The 19,831-nt window shown below is 42.2% G+C and overlaps 1 protein-coding gene across 2 annotated transcripts in view; it reads right to left on the bottom strand.

Annotated features, from left to right (window-relative positions):
* Nucleotides 1–5,104, bottom strand: part of LOC117366745 (ephrin type-B receptor 1) — a 908,513-nt gene extending 903,409 nt beyond the window's left edge. For both annotated transcript variants that reach the window (XM_033958536.1, XM_033958537.1), the window contains exon 1: nucleotides 4,710–5,104. In XM_033958536.1, the coding sequence (XP_033814427.1) occupies nucleotides 4,710–4,767 (58 nt within the window). In that variant the 5' untranslated portion in view covers nucleotides 4,768–5,104. The remainder of the gene's footprint in view (nucleotides 1–4,709) is intronic.
* Nucleotides 5,105–19,831: the final 14,727 nt, after the last annotated feature.

Here is a 19,831-nt window from a genome sequence, read left to right as displayed (position 1 = left end):
CACTTCCTTTCATTAATGGAAAATTACATATATTGTTAAATAGTTGTTTTTTTTTTGTTTTTTTTTTAATATTCTTTATTCATTTTGAAAACTTACAGCAAGCATACAGGAATATATCATTAGTAACAACAATAACACTTGTAATTCTCATATAATTCTACAAACATAAAAATTATATCCCGTCCCACCCACCCAGGGGCGGGAAACTGCACGGGGACACCAGGAAATTCTTTTTCACTGAAAGGGTGGTTGATCGCTGGAATAATCTTCCACTTCAGGTTATTGAGGCCAGCAGCATGCCTGATTTTAAGGCCAAATGGGATAGACACGTGGGATCTATTCACAGAGAAAGGTAGGGGAGGGTTATTGGGGTGGGCAGACTAGATGGGCCGTGGCCCTTATCTGCCGTCTATTTCTGTTTCTATGTTTCTTTCAAATATTATAATCAATTATATCATAAATATAATATAAACATATAATATAGTGAAATTTCCAGAAAAACTCCCTCCCACCCCCAATGTGTACATATATTCATGCAAGGAAAATGATGTTTACTCCTTACAATATCGTTCCAATGGCCCCCAGATCTTTATAAAATTATTATAGTTCCCTTTCTATATTGCAATTGCTCTTTCCATCTTAAAAATATGGCATACCGAATTCCACCAAAATGTATATTATTTATTTATAATTATTTATTGTTAAATAGTTTGAAAACCCAGAAAACACAAATTGTTTTGGCTAAAGCACTAAGGGATCCTTTTACTAAAACTCAACATGTGCTAAGTATGTGTACCATTTAGCATGTGCTAAACCTTACTAAAAGGGCCCCTTAGTAGGCATGCATTACTCCCTGAACCTTTTTTTTTTTTTAAATCGGATTACAAGTTTAAGGACCTGTCCCAAAAACTCAAAGTGTAGAACAGCAATAACTCATCCATCAGGTGCCATGTAGCACAATCATAATTTTCAGTTAAGAATGATCTACTGGGTATAACAAATGGGTGGGGGGTGGTCAGCTTGATGATTGGACATCTGGCACAATAAAGATTTTGAAAGGAAATGTAGAACAAGGCACAGAACAAGAATGAACATATTTCTGCAAGTTCACTGCTTGGGCTCCTGCAGCTTCCTGCCAGCATTCCCTCTGCTCACCCAGGAGCAGCATATGCCTCTTTTGCAGCCAAAGCGCTCCCAGGAAGAGCACCAGCTGGCTAGCAGGAGGGGGAGTAAGTGTGCTTTGCAAAAGGAAAAAAGAAGATTGGATTCTGAAAAAAAATCCAGCTATTAGCTTCTCCCACTTACATTAAGTAGAGAGGGCAAGCCCTTTAGTACCATCGTTTCTAGCACAGGTTCCGAAATAAATGAATACATAGGAATATAAGAAAAGTCATGCTGAGTCAGACCAGTCTGGCCCATAGGACCGGGCAGATTTCAAAAAAGTAGATAAAAACGTGGACAAAAGCAGACTGGGCAAAACCAGCCACACAACAAGAAAGGAAAGGAGAGCCAACCAAAGGAAAACACAAGGAAAAAGCAAGAGAAATAACACATGGCTGTAGGGGTTCGATCTCAGACAAGCATCACATGGGGCATGGGGTTATTGGGATCACACACCAGTAAACTAGCAGGGCAGTAAGGTTTAAATGCTACCTTTAGATGACACAGCTGGTACTTTCTTTTGTTCAAATCCAACCCCCTCTGCCCACCACCAACAACCAATATCTGAATAACAGACAACACATACACACTCACATACTTACAAAACCTCAGACATACATACTTACACAAACCTACTTATTTGTAGCAGACAAATTCACATAGACAGAAAAACACAGTCAAGCACAAGTAAGAACATCTGAAGGACAGACTTTGTGGTCTGGAAAGATCACGCTCCTGCTCATTTATATTGGACTAATAGAAAGTATTAGAATGTGCAAAGATGCCAGCTTTCTCCAGCACCCAAACATACTGATAAACCCTCTCCCGCAAAAATACACACCTATGCACCACAGAGGCTGATACATGCAGAGACGTCAACTGGACCGGCTTTCAAAACTAAATGTAATTACTCTATAGAAGATGCAACAGTTCTCTTTTGTCTAACCAGGGACTCCATTATAGGTCCCAAGCAGGCGTTACACATCTATTCAGAAACATCTTGTTACAGGACACTCTTTGTGCACGGAACGGTGTTCTCAGACAGCACGTTCCCATCTCTGAGCACGTAAAGCTTATGTAATTTTGATTACAAGTGTCCCCTGTTACTGTGCCTCTGCAGACTGGATCAGAGGAAGGTGAGAAGAGCGATGAGCAGGTTCAATTTGATTCAGAATAGCTAAAGCACCAAGAAGGGCTGGCAGGGGTAGCGGAATTCGTGGAGAAAAAAGGGTGGAGTTGACCAAGTTGCACAGCCTTATCATTGCCAAACCATCGCCTTTTTCAAAATAAATAAAAACCACAGCAAGTATTAAAAGGGCAATTTTATAAGGCACGCCGAAAGCAAGGCGCCAATTTGTGCATCAGATTTAAAGAATAGCTGGAGCTGCACGTGTGACGTGCCAGAAATTAGCAGTTACGCGTCCAAGTGCTAGGCATTAATGTATGTTGCTGCATAGGTCGATTGTCACATAACTGCAAGTGGGCCACACCTGTGAGCAGGGCACGCATGTGTCGTGTCATGAGCATTCTACCTAGCAGTGCTCATAACCATCAGAATATCATTAGAATACCATCAGTTGCAAGCATTGTAAGGTATAGATAGGCTTACACCAGTCATTAACCAAGCATGAGCATTCATGCCTAAATTTCAGTGCACCAAAATGGATTTGGGTTATAATTCTATAATGGATTAGGTGTGCCCTAATGCCATTATAGAATTGGTGCTAAGCACACCCCTTTGTGGTGCTTTCATTAAGTGCCACCTAAGTGCTTTCATATACAGTATCTGGGGCTACAAAGCATCTCCCTGGCACTCACGTCTTAGTATGTGCACAATAGTTTGTGGGGGGTAGTTGGATTGGCCTTTAATGAAGATTAATATTCAGCATTGTACATAATCACCGAATCTGACTAAAGCCGAAAGCTAAAATGTCCCACTGAGGTTTTCTGGATCTCTTGATCTTTATAAGGTCAAGGCAGCCAAAACCACCTGAGTTCAGGATCCACCCTATGAAGAGCAGAAGACCTGATGCTCTACAAAGTTTTACTGTCTCTGTCTCTCTCACAAGGATTTCTTTATCCACAGTCCATCCTCTGCATTTTTCATATATCAAATCACCGTATCTTCAGCTTCAAAGCAAATAACTTTCTCAGTGCGGCTAGAGACTATCACTCTGCATCCACAGGGAAGAACGGCAGCATGCTCCCTCTCTGACTCAATTTGAACAAACACGACCAAACCCCATTGTAACACATTTTAATAGTCTCCAAAACCAGTGTTCCTATAGAATTCCACTGTGACAACCTTCTTCCATGGTTACTAATGTGCGGGCTAGGTCTCCTAGGGAGGAAGCAGCCGCCTATTATTCATGCTCTGGCTCTTGTCTAACTGGAAGCTGGATAACGTACTAGGATACTGCTGTGTGGAGCTTGTGTCTGCCCTCTGCATCCACCTGCAGAGCCGGGGCTCTCGGAGAACGGAGCAGGAGGCGAGCAGTCTCCTCAGAAGAAAGCAGGAGGGAGAAGGGATAGAGAGAGAGAACAAAAAAAATGAACCGACAGCCAGACAGAGGGAGAAAAAGAGAGGGAGCAAAGGAAGGGATGGAAGAAGGAGAGACAAAGGGAAGAGAGGAGCGAGGAAAGGGGGCAGGATACAGAGAGACCAGAGAGGCAAAGGACGGGATGAAGGCGAAAGAAGACCTGCCAGATGAGGAGGCAAAAAGACATGAGGAGAATGGGATGAATGAAAGATAATGAATAAATGAGCACGACAATGAGGAAAAGAAAGACAAAGAAAAAAGCGAGGAATGAGAAAAACAAGGAGAGCCAGCAAAAAAAAAAAAAAAAAGGGGAGCGAGAGAGCCAGCGAGGCAAGGGTGACAGGGACAAGAAGGAAATGTGAAAAAAAAAAAGAGATGGGAAAAAGATATTGGTATCCCAGGGCAGAAGTCAGAAGAATAATATAAATAAAGAGTAAGGGAAAACACGGGACAGGACTAAGAAACAAGCAAAGAAAAGGAAGATATGAAATAAAAGTGGAAAGGGGGTAAATGTGATGTGAAAACAGCAAAAGCATGCTTCCCTTCGCTCTGTCACCACATAGCATCCCATAGATCTAAGAAGGATCTCCTCAGTCTCCTGCCCCCAAATCAAACCCAGCGATCCTGTCTCCTGCACCCCTGCTCTCACCTTCTGCAACGTTAAATCAGTGCTGCAATGCAGCTGGGGGGGGGGAGCCCAAGACTGACCACGGTTTAAATAAAAAGTCTTTCCTTTCAAAACCTTAGGATCATGGAAATCCACGCGGCACTTCTCATGCAAACCTCTCTCTCTTGCCTTCATCTGGTAAGCACAGTGATGCTCCCGAGTAGTTAAACGATGTTCCACCATTCAACAATTATTAATATATATATATGTAGAGATAGACTGAAGGGGAAAAGCTGAGAGAGCAAGGCACGATTTTGACCATAATCACCCCCACCCGCAACGTGAAACCCCAGTCATAAAAGTACTTCTTTTGAAAGGGGGAGGACGATTTTGTATTTTACCTTCCACAGCTGCCACTCTTGTGATCAAGCAGAAAAGCACCAATGCATCCAATTCCATGGTAGTAGAGACACAAAAAAAGAACAGGATTCCTTTCCCCCCAAAAAATGAAAATCAAAAAAATAATGAATAGTTCCTTAGTTGGCAGTAATGTTTCTTTCTTGTTCCTTTTTAATCCTCAGTTCTCCATGCAGGACCGCACACCCCTATTACTCTAAATGTTTGCACATGTGTGTGTGTGTGTGTGTGTGTGTGTGTGTGTATGCATGTGTGTGTGCGTGTATGTGTGTGTGTGTGTATAACTGAGTATAGGTTAGTGTCACATTGCAGCTATAGTAAAGTGTACAGTGAGAGCAAGATCAGCCACTGAGGCTGCCCGGGAGGGGGAGGGAGAGGATTCCCCCCACACTCTCCCCCTTCCTCCTCCTCCTAACTTTCTACCCACCCCTAGCACCTCCAGTCCAATCAAGAAATGCACGTTGCAAAAATCCCCACCCAATCAGCAAAGAGCACCTCCTCGCTCCGCTTTTGTTAGTTTGAGAAAACTTTTACACGGAGACTGGAGCTTCAAGGGGATTCTTTTCCTAATTAAGGGAGACAGTGCTACCTAGTGGTAAACTGCTAACATTGCACCAGGTGCTACAGTCCAACGAATGTGGGTCACCTCTAAAAATACAGCTGATGAACCTGCTTTAAAATAATAATAATAATAATTAATTTACACGTCATGACCTGAGGAAAGAGGTTTTGGCCTCCAAAACTTAATCAAAAAGGCATTTAGTCAATAAAAAAAGTATCATCTTTTAATGTATTAACTTGGCAATAGCACTGCTTTGTTTATGTTTAAACTCCACGGCTATTCTTTACCATTGCTTACAATGTCTTATTCAGCTTGCAAACATTTTATAGATGTTATATAAATACTTTTCATGTAAATTTATACCACATGTTTAAGAAATATATTCCCTGCTTGCCTTAATTTTTTTTCTTGAAAAGGGACTTGAGCTGATTGTTTGTGTAGAAATGGAGAGGAATGCAGAGTGTGGGTTTTTTTTCTTCTTGGTTGCTTACACGCCTCAATGAGGCAGCAGTCTCAGAGACTCCCCTCTTGTTCCCCCCTATTAAAGCATATAGGGACGGACTTAGAAATCTAAGTATGTATACTTTAGAACATCATATAGAGACATTTACGTAACTCCAAGTTATAAATGCACAAGAACCAGGTATCTTTCAGTCCAAAGGAAGCTCTTGAATAAAGGGTCATAGGATGAGGAGAAAGTGAGCAAACTCATGTATATTCTAAGGAAATGTTTCTTTACAGAAAGTGTGGTGGATGCATTATGGAGAGGAGCTCATAATGACTGCATTCAAGAAAGCATAGAATAAGCTCAGAGGATCTCTGAGGAAGGGATTATACCAGATAGACTGCAAGGTCTTCTGTTGTCATTTTTCTGTTTCTAAAAATAGGTGGATCAAGATGCTGCACAGTCTGCCTCTTGCACAGTCCTAGGTCTATTTCATTATGCCAGATCTTAACCTGCCGACTTGAATATAACCTATGGTACATATGGTACATCCCTTTCCCACTCCGGCACCAAGCTGCTCAGTCACTCTGATGCTCATGCTAACTCCTGTGCCAAGATCTCCACATTGAGCCAGCTGCATTTCCTCCTGGGCAGTCACAGATGTGATCCTGATTACCCCTGTTGTCGTGAGACTGGCACTATTGCATCCTTAAACGTATTTCATGTCTAGAGTGAATAAGGGCATTATGTGTGCTCTAAGCATATGGCACAGGATTTTGTGTACTGAATGATAATAATCCATGGTACCACTGCTATATTGACACACAGAAAGATCCACTTAAAAGACCTCACAAACATAGGGAAATGCACACATATGCAATTAGTAGTGGAAAATCTAATCCAAGAATATTTAAAAATAGGAGTTGCAAGGGACATCTGATGGCATGACCACATCAGCTGGCTCCTCTCTGCTACTGGTGCAGTTAGAAGTCCATCTCTTGTATTATGCAAAGGTGAGCTGTGCATGAGCTACAGTGATTTCCTGCTGCCACATTGATTTTTAGACTGAAGAAGTATGACCATATATCACCTTTTTTTCAGGAATTACATTGGTTGCCAGTGGAGGCGCGGGTGAAGTTGAAGTTTGGTTGTTTTTGTTGCAAGGTTTTGTTTGGTCTTACCCCTAAATATTTAACTGATCTTTTTTCTTTTGCCACTAATAAACATAGAAGAATGCATCTGAATTTTGTCTTTCCGCCCGTAAAAGATTGTAAACTGAAAAAAAAAAATCAACATCTTTTGTTTTACCAGGCTGCTCTATGAGGTAAGGATTTGGATCAATTGATTATGTCCTCCAGTTCTTACATGGAATTTAGGAGGCATCTATTATAAACATACTTATTTGTTAAATATTTGGGTAACTAATTTTTTTTAATTCAATTGTATATCCTACATTTTGTAAACCACATAGAACTTCACGGTCCTGAAGTATATAAGCTGATTGTTATGTTATGTTACTGGGTACCTGCAATTATGTGCCACTTGAGTGTGTAAATATAGAGAACACCAACACTTTTCCAGGCAACTGTAGACTTACATGCGTAAGTGGCAGCAGGGTGGCCAAGCACTATTCTGTAACAATGCATATAAGTAGCATAGCACATGGATGCAGCGGGGTGTTGCATGAGATGGACATGGGTTGGGCTTCCACTCACACATGGAACTTATCGAATACTATCATTTACAGACATCCCTGCTTTATTTACATGATTGCAATAATGCCTGGCATAATTGCAGGTATGTACATGTAGGTATGCCAATGCCAGCTTAAAATAAAATTTTATAGCAGAATCTATGTGCTTAGAAACCATTGTAAAACAGAGTTTCATCCTTGGGAACCATCAGGGAGTCTAAAAGGAGGCACCCGGTTATAGAATTGCCTGTATGTAATTTAGCCAGCTAGGGAAGGGTTATTTTCAGCCAGGCTAGTTTGCCCAGATAGATCACTAACTACTATTTACCCAGCTAAATGGCTTTGCAATTTGCCCTCCACGACACAGCAGAATAAATTGTAGACAGTGCTTGCAGCATTATTTTTTATTTGTGAAATTCAGTAGAAGTATTTGCCTGAATAGAAGAACCATGCAGAGCATGGCATGTGTAAGCAGAAACATGTGAAAGAGTGCAGCTGAAGATTGTGTCCGGTGTCAGGCTCAGCCTTTCTTGAACTTAGGGCACTTGATATGGTTGATACTTGGGTGAATAATTTTTTGGATTTTCTATTACATAAATGGAGTTCTTAATGTTTTTTATGCCCCTTTGTTTTGATTAAGTTAAGCGGTATATTAAACTTTTAACAAACATAAACATATTCACAATTATGCCTTCCCTCCCTGCCCAGTTTCCCCCTCTCTCCATTCCACATTCTTTACCCAAACTTTCTCACCACATATTGGCACAGTACTCACTGCTTCTGCAGCTTCAGAGACTCTGGCAAAGGTCCCCTTGTTTAGCTAAGTCTACCACAGCATCTCCTTCTATTCCTACTCAGCATCTTCCTTTCTCTCTCCTTCCTATACGGCACCCCACTCTTTGTCCAACTTCCTTATTTTCCTTCTATCTAGAATTCTATCTAAAATGGACTACGCAATTTAAATTAAAACTGAATTTGGATAAAACTAACCGCCTCTTTTACAAAGCCGCACATCAACAGCCCCGAAGCCCTTTAAATCTCTATGGGCTTCGGGGCTGTTAGCACAGCACAGCCGCTAGCATGGCTTTGTAAAAGAGGCTGTAAGTTCTTTTTGGCAAGTCCTAATGACAAGATCACAAATACCTCTTTGAGATTAAATGGGTCAGACTACCCAATTAATCCTACCATCTTGGACCGAAGCTTGACTTTTGAAGATCACACTAACTCTCAGGTTAAAAAATGTTTTTGCCCTTTATGGAAACTTCGTATCATTAAACACTATTTTGACTTCTTCTCTTTTCAACTGCTGGTTCAATCTTTGATCTTAAGTATCTTAGACTATTGCAATATTATATACTTGGGATCTTTTAAAAAAACTATCAAACGACTGAGAATCATTCAGAACTCTGCAGTCCGTCTCATCTACGGTCTCAAGAAATCAGATCATGTAAGCCAGGGGTGTCAAAGTCCCTCCTTGAGGGCCGCAATCCAGTCGGGTTTTCAAGATTTCCCCAACTAATATGCATGAGATCTATTAGCATACAATGAAAGCAGTGCTTGCAAATAGATCTCATGCATTCATTGGGGAAATCCTGAAAACCCGACTGGATTGCGGCCTTCCTGGAGAGACTTTGACACCCCTGATGTAAGCCCATTTTACAAAAAACTACACTGGCTGCCCATGGAAGCAAGGGTTATTTTTAAGTTTGCTAGCCTTTGATTCAAAACCATAACAGGTTCATCCCCAATCTATCTATCTCATCATTTTGACTTTCCAGGCACAACTTGTACACGTAGTGCCTACTTATTCGCTTTCCCATCCTTGAAGGGCTGTATCTACAAGAGATTCCTCGATAGAACATTATCATTCCAAGCAGGCAAATGGAATAAATGTTTAACCAACTTTATCTCAAACGCTCTTTCTTGCTAAACTTTTAGGAAGTCAATCAAAACTTATCTCTTTGACAAATTTCTCTGACTCCAAACTTTGACTCTTTGATTCCAAACTTATCTCTTTGACAAATTTCTCTGACATGATGTACTTCCAGGAAAAATTGATTAATCTTACCATGTTAATATAATTTTGAAAGTTTTTTGTAATATTGCTGTCTGTATACAGTACAGTTTCTTCCTCTGTAAACCGCTCTGAACTGTTTGTGGTATTGCTGTATATAAAAATAAAGTTATTATTATTATTCTCCTGTCCCTACTCCATTACTCACTACCAAACATTGTCCTCCTTTTTCCCACCAATCAGCATTCGTCTATTCATACATTCCTTCTGCTCCCTGCTCAGCATCCCATGTTCTTCTTCATGCACCTATCCTTCCTCTCCTTTCCACCCTGTAGCATTTAATCCCCCTCACTGTCCTCATCCAAAAGTATTCATCAGGCCCCTTCCCGATGCACCCTGGGATGCATTCAATGGAAGTAAAATCTGGATGTCTTAATCAGTCTTTCTTTTTCTGGAGTCAAGCAAGAATACAATTCAAATTCTACTGCTTACTATTTAAAACCATAAATGGAGACAGCCCAGCCTACCTTAACAACCACCTAATCCAAACTACCTTAACCAGACATAGGAGAACCACAAACCGTTCACGCATCCCCCAATCAGAGACATCAAACAAAAAAAACTGTACGATGGCCTTCTAGCCACACAAGCAGCAAAACTGAACCACCAACTCTCCAATTTACTCATAATGGCCCCAGACTACAAATTGTTCAGAAAAGAAATAAAAACCATGCTATTCAAGAAATCCTTGAAGACAAACTAACACCGCAAGACTTCCAAATTCTCTGAAACAACTCACTCTTCTCTTCAATTCCTCTGGAAATGGCCAGATAACTTCTTTTATAATCTGCCTTGAACCACAAGGTATTAGCGGAATAGAAATCACTAATGTAATGTAATGTAATATGGTAACCCTACACTGGGAGGGAGAGGCCTAAGGCCCAGGCACCTAAGGATCTTCCCATAGGAAGGGGCATAGGCACCTGGACCAATCAGGGTCTTAGGCCACCTCACTGTGCATTCCAGGATACAACTGGAAGGGGAAGGCCTGCCATTTTGAAGAGATGAGCCTGCCTACGGGAGGGAATGAGCATCCCTCCTACCAGTCTTCTAAAAAAGGTGTGAGACGTGGTCCGATGGGGGACAGCCCGCTAGACTACCAGGCATGTGTGGTGGGGGAAGCTTGCATTTGGGGGTGCTTTTATATAAATATATATATAGGCGCATCTGTGCCATTAAAAAAAGCAGCCCCTGCTCTCCCTGCTTGCTGGTTCAGGCAGGGAAAGCAGGGACTGCTTTTTTATTATTATTATTATTATTATTATTGGCAGGTAGGCAGGCAGGAGGAGGAGCTATGCTAGTGATTTTTCATCTGTGCACAGCTCCTCCCCCTTTACCAGCAATTTTCCGCACACATAGTATGCATATAATTTGCATGCTATTGTGCTGAGAATCATCAGTAAAACCAAAATTGCTCCCACCACAGTATTTTTTTTACCGTGGTATCGGAGCTTAGAGAATCTGGCCCTGAGTTTCCAACTGCCTTCTGGAGACACCCAGTCTGCACATCCTCCATACTTTGCTTACTCTTTTCTCCATTGCTAGTGCAGATCATGTTTTCTCATACCAATCACCTTTCCTAACAGGCAGCCCTAAGCCTAGGGACTGCAGCTTCAACAAATCCCCTTTGCACTACAGATGTTAATTTAAGCAGAATAAGGGACACATGCTTAGGGTAACCACATTTCTTCATTAAAAAAGAGGACACATGGCCCCACCCTGTTCTGCCCCAGTTCCATTCTCAGCCCTGCCCCCACTCAAACCATGCATTTGATGTCATTGCATTTCATCCATACATGCTTAGAGGCCCTCCAGACACAACCCCGAGATTAGGGCTTTCCAAAACCCGGACACACTGCTGGGTTTTGGAAATCCGTCCAGGCAGCTGGACAGTCCTCTAAAGAGAGAACATGTCCGGGTTTTCCCAGACATCTGGTAACCCTACACATGCTCCCACAAAATAGGATTTGAAACTCCACAATTCATAGTCAAGGGAGATTCATTAATCAACTCCTCCTATCTCCTGGTGCATAAATCTCCTCTAGGCTACTGTGCTAGCGATTTATCAACCCTGCATGTGCCCACTAAGGGGACACTACTAAACCACAGTTTCTCATAACGGTGTAGGGTTGTTTTTATTTTTTCTAAAATAACCAAACATACTCAAAATTTAAACCATTGGCATATGGTCATTTCAAAAAGAACATTTTGCAACAGTTTGAATTATCAGGTCTGTCATTAGAAGTACACGGGGGCGCTAAAAAGTTCTCAGCCCAACCAAGCAGAGAATGACGTGGATATGGTTGAATCAATGATCTGAAACCATGTCAAAACAGAGAATTTTGTTTCTGCAAATTGACACTTAGGGCCTGTTTTACAAAGCTGCACGGTAACGGCCCCAAAGCCCATAGAGATTTAAAGGGCTTCGGGGTTGTTGCCGCACAGCTTTCTAAAACAAGCCCTTAATGAAATAAGATAACACTATTTTCAGCTATAGTGGCAAAATAACTAGAGTTATCAGAATTCCTCTTTTAAAAAAAGGGACACTTGGCTCCCGCCCCCATTCAAACCTTGTGTTTCCTTCTCCGAGCTCTGGTCCAAGTCTAGAGGGCATCCGTTTATGCGTGAATGTCGATGTGATGACATCACCCTCATGCGCCCATGCATGTGATGTTATGTTTATGTTTATTAAAATTCTGACTGATGAAAGAAGTTGCTGTAAAAGAACTTTGTTTGTAATAAATACCTTTCCAAGCAACATCAGCCAGTGTGGCTGTACTAGAGCCAGTGCAAGGTGAACTGGATAATAAAACTTGGAACTATGAACTACTGGTGGAAAGTTTTTTTTTTTCTTTTTCTCCTCTGTCGTTATTCCAGAGTGGTCCTCCAAAGAGCGCTGATTCTTGCTCCTGGGGCGGAAGCCGGGTTGCCAGCACTAGACTTACCCCAGCCCCCTCACAGTATATTTGACCTGCTGATTCCAAAACTGGCACCAGTTTTCTCCTATCACCTCTAATTTTTGAGATATAGAACATGTGCCATATATCACTCTTCACTCTACTAATCTGTTAAAAAAATCAAGATATTTTAATATAGTGTTTAAATTAATATATTTTAAGCATGAAGGAAATGTATTCAAAATTAAAATAAAGTGTACAACATGAAAATCTACTTATTTCATACCAATATAACAAATTTATGATACAAACTTCCAGTCATTCAACACACAAGAAGCTCCTTTTGTAAGACTTCTGAAAGTGGGATCTGCCAGGACAATCTCGCATAAGATTCCAATAATAGGCTTCCATCATGTGCTCTTCACTTAAGTCACCAAGGTTCTCTGGAAAGCAATCTAAGTGACTGTGTAGATAATGGACTTTAACACTCATGTGTGTAGTTAGTTGTCTGACACATGATTCAATTTCATTCATTGATGCTATGAAATGTGGGTCATTTATAAGTTGTCTGATCTGTGGACCATCAAAAATTCCTGCCTTCAGTTTTTCCTTGGTAAATCTAGGTAACATATATACTATGGGGCTCATAATCGAAAGAGAAAAACGTCCAAAAATCGGCCTAAGTCGGCACTTGGACAAACATTTCTCAAAAACGTCCAAGCGCCGAAAATAAAAATGGGTTTTGGACGTATTTCTAAACGACCTAGGCCTTCATAGTGCCGCTCAACATCCAAAGCTAAACGGGGCAGTTCGGGAGGCATGTCGAGGGCGGGAGTTGGGCAGGACGTGGGCTGGCTTAGACTTAGTCGTACAGCATGTAAAACTGAAAGTTTTACAACAGAGCTTAGACGGAACTTGGACGTTGTGACTTAGACCATGTAAGTCACCAACTAAGTCACAAAAACCCACCTAAACTCACCAGATAAGCACTTCAAACACATAACACAGACCCACACGCTACCCCAGTGATTATCAACCCCCCCCACCCTATAAAAATTTTATTCACAACTTTAAATTTCAGCCTCAAGACCATCATAACCTGGCCGCCTGGCATAGGAAAGCCTAGTCGTCCAGCCCAGAGGCAGCTTAAGTCATCTTGGGAGTGGGTTAGGGACCCATAAAGAAGAGGACCCATGCCCATAAGCCCCTGTAATGACTGCATTGATACTTAATAATGTGCACTTCCTTATACACCCCAAAACCATTTTTTACTGGCATATAAGTAGCTCCTGAAGCCATAAGGGCTATTGGGGTGGTAGATAAGTGGGTCTAGGGGATTCTGGAGGTGGTTTTGGGGGGCTCACCGTGACCTATAAGGGAGTTGTAGTGAGAAGAAGCCATGGCACCCTTTTTGTGAAGTTCACAGCAATGCCCTTTAAGGTACCCCACTATTTAGGTGTGCAGTTTATCACTTTGCAGACCCCTCCCACGTCCAACAGGGCTTGTTCTAGGCATTTTGGACTTGGATGGAAATGTGGTATAAAGATGGACGATTTAGCGGCTTGGACGATCAGATCGGCAGGACGTAAAATTAGACGATTTTCAAAAATAAAAAAAAGTTGGACGTCTCTTTCGAAAATGTGTCTTAGGCTCTTTTTAACTTTGGACGACTTGCGAGATGGATGTAAATGGACTTTAGACGTCCCTTTCGATTATGCCCCTCCACGTATTCAATGCATGAACCGTCTTTATTCAAAGCATTTGCAAATTGTTTCATCAGGCCTCTTTGGTGGTGTCAGCATGATTCCATCTTGTGCTACCAAAGGTTCATTGATTACATTTTGTCCTCCAACCAGCATATATTGTCTCAGAGGTCAATCTTTTCTTGCCCAGTGTTCATATTTTGGCTCTACTATCCCAAAAGCATAAAAAGAAAGGATACTTTGTGCTGCCACCATATCTAAGAAACTAGAGCTGATGTGGGCTATCCAATGCAATTTTCGGAATCAGCACCCCAAATAACCCCAGGAACAGGTTAAAAAAAAAAAAAAACCAAGGCACCAAGAAATTTTTTGTTGTTGACTTGTATTATTGATGTTCATATAGATGTTGTTATTTTTTATTTATAGACTCCTGAAGAAGGAACTATGGTGCCGAAACACAGGCTGTGTTGAGTCTGATCTTCATGTATAGGCAACATTTAATAAAATTACAATCTAACTGGGCAATACTGTAACCTAGGTACTCATGTTACTTGTGAGTTACACACAAAAATGCTAGTATATAGCCTAGGTGCTAGTCTGTAAATATCCTCTTAGGGGCAGATTCAGTAAATGGCGCCAAAAGTCATTCAGCCTTATTCTATAAAGGTTGCTTCAGCACCCAGCTTTAGACATGAGGACTTACACCAGCTGAAATATGGTGTGAATCTTGGTGGCCCTCAAATTCTATAACACTGCGCATAATACTTTGAAATACGTCCACCCACCCACAGCCCTCTCATAACCATGCTCCCTTTTGGGTTGTGCACAAGAGGATTTGGGCATGGATCTTTAAAGAATCATGCACAGCAAGATCCACACACAAATTCAAACTGGAGCTAATTAAATTCAATAATAATTGATTGTTAAGAGCCAATTATTGATTGATAGCAGCTCATTATTTGTGTTTGGATCTCAGAATCGCACGCAATTATAGGTGGCCAAATTTGGTTGCCATTTATAGAATCCAAGGGCTAACTTATATAGCCCATATTGGCAAGCAGGGTGTATATGGAAGTGGTATATGGGCAAAATATAGGTGGGGTTAACACTTACATGCATAATTTACAAAATATTATAAGTTACACACTTCTCTGCTGTACTTAGGTGAACGCATTTGTATCAGCTGTATGACTGGCATTAAATGCAAGTACCTAAATGTTATACACATTAACACCCAGTTATGCTAGTATTCTATAGATTCCTGCCATGTGCCTTCCTAGCACCTAACTGGAGGTGCCAATTTATAGAATTTCCCCCTAAGGGGGGCACCTAAATCAGCCAGTGCCTAATAAAAATTCAAGTTTAAAGTTTATTTTGATTTGATATACTGCCTAATGTATAATCTAAGATTAGGTGCCATTTACAGAATCGCAACTAGCAGTGTCTATGTAAAAACAGATGCCTGAAATGTAGGCAAGGGTTTAGCAGCGCCTAACTCACGCTCTGTCAATAGAAATGCCCACTTAGGCATTAGGTGCCAGTAAGCACATTGCGATAGGCATCTATCGCCAATTAATTTTTTTAATTTTTTTTTTACCAATTATTTATTTATTTAAAATTATTTATAATCCGCTTATCCACAAATCTAAGCGAAGAACAAAAATCACATACAAAAATCACACTAAATAATACAGACAAAAACAGCAAAGGAGAAACAGGATAAAAAAGAACTGCCCCCAACTCAAACTGTCATGGCTCACACCAAAAAAGTGCTCAAACAAAATAGGTTTCACCCCCTTTCTAAAACATCAGAGAATGTCAGCTTGGCGCAAAGACAGAGGTAAAGCATTCCGCAGTGCCAGGCCCTGCACAGAAAGCATAGACTTACGATTCCCCGTAAGCCTCACAACCGCTAATGATGGAATTTCTAAACTTGAACTATCTGAAGACCATAGCTCAAGCGAAGAACAATGCCACTGAAGAAGAGAGCGGACACTAGACGGACAGTTATGCTGAAGCACCTTAAACATCACACAGAGAACCTTACATTCAACCCGCATGCCGATTGGCAGCCAATGAAGCTCTCAAAGTATCGGTGTAATATGATCTAATTTCGAGGCATGAACAATAAGGCATGCAGCAGCATTTTGTGCCAGCTGCAGTGCCCGCAAGACACATTTAGGCAAACCTAAATAAATAGAATTACAATAGTCAAGCAAAAGTTATCATCTCAAAAATAGTCACGCAGCTTCCGCAATAAACACAGCTTGAATTATTGAGGCTGCTAAGGGTGTTTTACCAACTAAATTAAGTGCCCTTTATAGAATCACCCCCTAAATGAACAGTGCACTAACACTTGTGAGATCTAGATGTGGCACTGTGGCAGCTTTGTAATCATGATGGTGACATAAACAAGTCCCATATAATAAGTTTAAAAGCTTTCCAGTCATTTAGTTCTAACTATCAAGTGACTTAGTTTCTGGAAGGACATTTTTATCTGTTCCAGGATTTAAACTTACATCTCAGTGTATTTGTAGCGTTATCATCTTACATTTGACAATCACTCCTAATTCACTTTGTCATCTGTAGTGCTGGTTTCAAAGAGTCAGAACCCATTTAATTCCCTTTGTTGTTGCTTGATCTTTCTGTACTACTCTCATTTCTTGGTTTTATAATAATCATGGCCATGCCTGCCTTCCTTCCCTCCCTCCATGCATTTGAATATATTTGCATATTGGATAAAGGCCCAGGTTTTCTTCAAATATTCCCTGCACTAGATTTGCATGGATAATACACAGATCAGTGGAAATGTCCATAACCTGTCACTGAGAATAAATGAATGAATTTAGAGGCAATAACAAAAATCCTTGTGTTTATTCATACATATCCTTCTGTTTTAGATTTGTTCACATATGGTAGCTTGGCATCTGAAATGCTTTGACTTCTCTTATAATTTCCAGAGTCTGTTCTATCTGTATTTTCCACTCACCCTGTGTGTCTTGCTCCTCAGGGAGGACTGCTCCAACTTTCTCCATTATTTCCATCTCTCTGGGCTTTTCTGTGACATCATCTCCTCTGAATTATGAGGTCAGCCAAACGAGGGTCTGTTGGAGCAAGCACGAGGTGAAGCTGGGGGCGGAGCGGAGCGGATCGGAGGTGCTGTAAGCAGACTGTGTGCTTGTTCCCAACTACAGGGCAGAGGAGGCTGACACAGCGGGCGGACTAGAACAGGAGGAAAGAGAGCAGCGGAGAGGTTAGGAGAAGCAAAAGGAGAGTCGGAGAAGGCAGAAAAAGGGGGCGGAGAGGAGCAGAGAAGGCAGGAGAAGCAGCAAAGGGAGCGGGTGGTAGCCCCGCCCACCCCCGACGTCACAGCCGAGCTCCCCCATAAAAGGGGTCGAGCCAACGGCGCCCGGCCGTTCGGCGCGCAGCGAAGGCAAGCGGCAAAGGCGCTCGCCTTAGCGAGAGCGCCTTTGCGAAGGGCCTCAAGAAGGGCATCAAGGAAGGGCTATCAACTTTAGCCGTCTCTCTAGCTAATTAGCCAATTGATTTCAGTCTTTCTTCAATCTCACCTCTTCCAAATCTTTCAACTCTCTTCTTTCTACCTAAACAACAAGCAACCAAACCCTTGCACTTAACAGGCGGTCCACACCAATCACTATATCCCTAAACCATCTTAAACAGGCAGACCACACTATCCTCTAACATCCTCTAATCAGACTGATCTCACTAACACACTAACAAGCAGGCAAATCTAACCAACAATTAATTAACTACTCTATCCGTCTGACTAAGAACTAACTACTTCTATCCCTCCAACCTCAACACCTTCTGACCTACACCTAACAGCCCCTACCCCTTAAAAAAAAAAAAAACATAAAATAAATTAAATAAAAAATTTTCTTTATTTTTTAATGGCAGGCAGAACTAGAAGCAGCAAGACTTCAATCAAGACAGGCACTTCATTAGCCGGTAGTACCCAGGGGATGGCTACGGTCTTCGTACAGTCAGAAGGAAAGCCAGGACAGAGAGCGGAGGTCTCTGTACAGACCGAGGCCATCCCCTCAAAGATGTCTACAGTCTCCACACAGACGGAAGCAATGGTTCAGCCTGATGAAAGCCTTCTGCGAGAGCTGAGGAGCCTGAGAGAAGAGGTTCAACGCTTAAGAAGCATCCGTGACGACGAAACCTTCATCGATGGAGTCATACAGGAGCTGTCCCAGATCGCTGAACAAGAACCTGACAGGGCTATCCTAGAGACACCCAAAGCTTCAAAACCTACAAACTTGAAACAAAACATCGGTATTCAGGAAGTTACTGAGGACGCTGATTCCTGGCAGCTTGTGACTTCCTCCACAGGAAAACGCAGTAAACCTAACTCTGTTTCTTTCTCTCACATGCAGGGCAACTCCACATCGACACCTCAAATCACCCTTAAGAACAGATACCAGCTGCTTCAGGAAGATCCTGACAACGAGGTACAGGAGGTTGTTCAGCAGACGGTTCCAGTTCCGGAGTCAACAGATCGAACCACCCCTAAGAAGCGCAGGGTGGTAGTCATCGGGGATTCGCTACTAAGGGGCACCGAGGGACCAATTTGTAGACCACACCTGCAATCAAGAGAGGTCTGCTGTTTGCCAGGGGCCAGGATCCGGGATGTAACTGCTTGCCTGGACAGACTCATCAAGCCCAGAGACCACTTCCCCATGATTCTCATCCACGTCGGAACCAATGACACCGCCAGGAGCACCGCGGAGAGCATAACCGATGACTTCAGAGCCCTGGGTGAGAAGCTGAGGAGGATGGATGCGCAGGTGGTCTTCTCCTCGATCCTCCCAGTGAGGGGCAAGGGCAGGGCCAGGGAGGATTGCATCCGGAGGGCGAACGACTGGCTGCGAGGATGGTGCAAGGAGATGAACTTTGGGTTCCTGCACCATGGAGAGGCACTGCAAGGATTACAGGGACCAGACGGGTTACACCTGACCAGAAGAGGGAAGAACGTCCTGGGACACCGCTTAGCCCGCCTACTTCACAAGGCTTTAAACTAGGTAAGTTGGGGGAGGGTACTGGCACAAACAACCTACTTGACGAGCTAAGCTACCAATTTCTTCTTGAGACTAAAGTAAGGGAGACTAAAGAAAGTAAACACTATAATTCAGGGTCACATTATAATTCTGGGTCACATTGTTATACTGGGGCTAAGGGGAGTATACATTGTAAATCTGGGTCTAAGGGGAGTTCAAATTGTAATTCTGGATCTAGGAGGGGTGCACACTGTGATTCTGGGACTAGGAGAAGTACACATTGTAATTCTGGGTCCAGCGACAGAATACACACTGCAAACTGTATTATAGGAAGTCAAGTTGCTCAAGAGGGAATACCCCCACAGGGTACACACAATTCTGTATCTGGGTCAGGCATAAACTGTAGTTCTGGGTATGGGGAGTCCGGGAAAGGTGCACGTTCCAGCTCTGGGTCTAGGAAGAGTACGAGACATGCAAATAATGCTAAAGGTGGCCTAGTTGCTATAGCAGGAATGTCCCCACTGAGACATAACAAACATACAACATGGAGGGCTATGTACGTCAACGCCCACAGTCTGGGAAACAAGATCCTGGAACTGGAAACAGAAATGATAAATGCCGACTTGGATGTGGTGGCGATATCTGAGACCTGGCTCACAGACTCCCACGGGTGGGACATGGTCATACCAGGTTACAACTTGCTTCGCCGGG

This window comes from Geotrypetes seraphini, chromosome 9 (genome assembly GCF_902459505.1).
Source record: "Geotrypetes seraphini chromosome 9, aGeoSer1.1, whole genome shotgun sequence".
NCBI lineage: Eukaryota > Metazoa > Chordata > Amphibia > Gymnophiona > Dermophiidae > Geotrypetes > Geotrypetes seraphini.
Note: the sequence above shows the minus strand (reverse complement) of the source record. Positions and strands in the feature narration are given on the sequence as shown.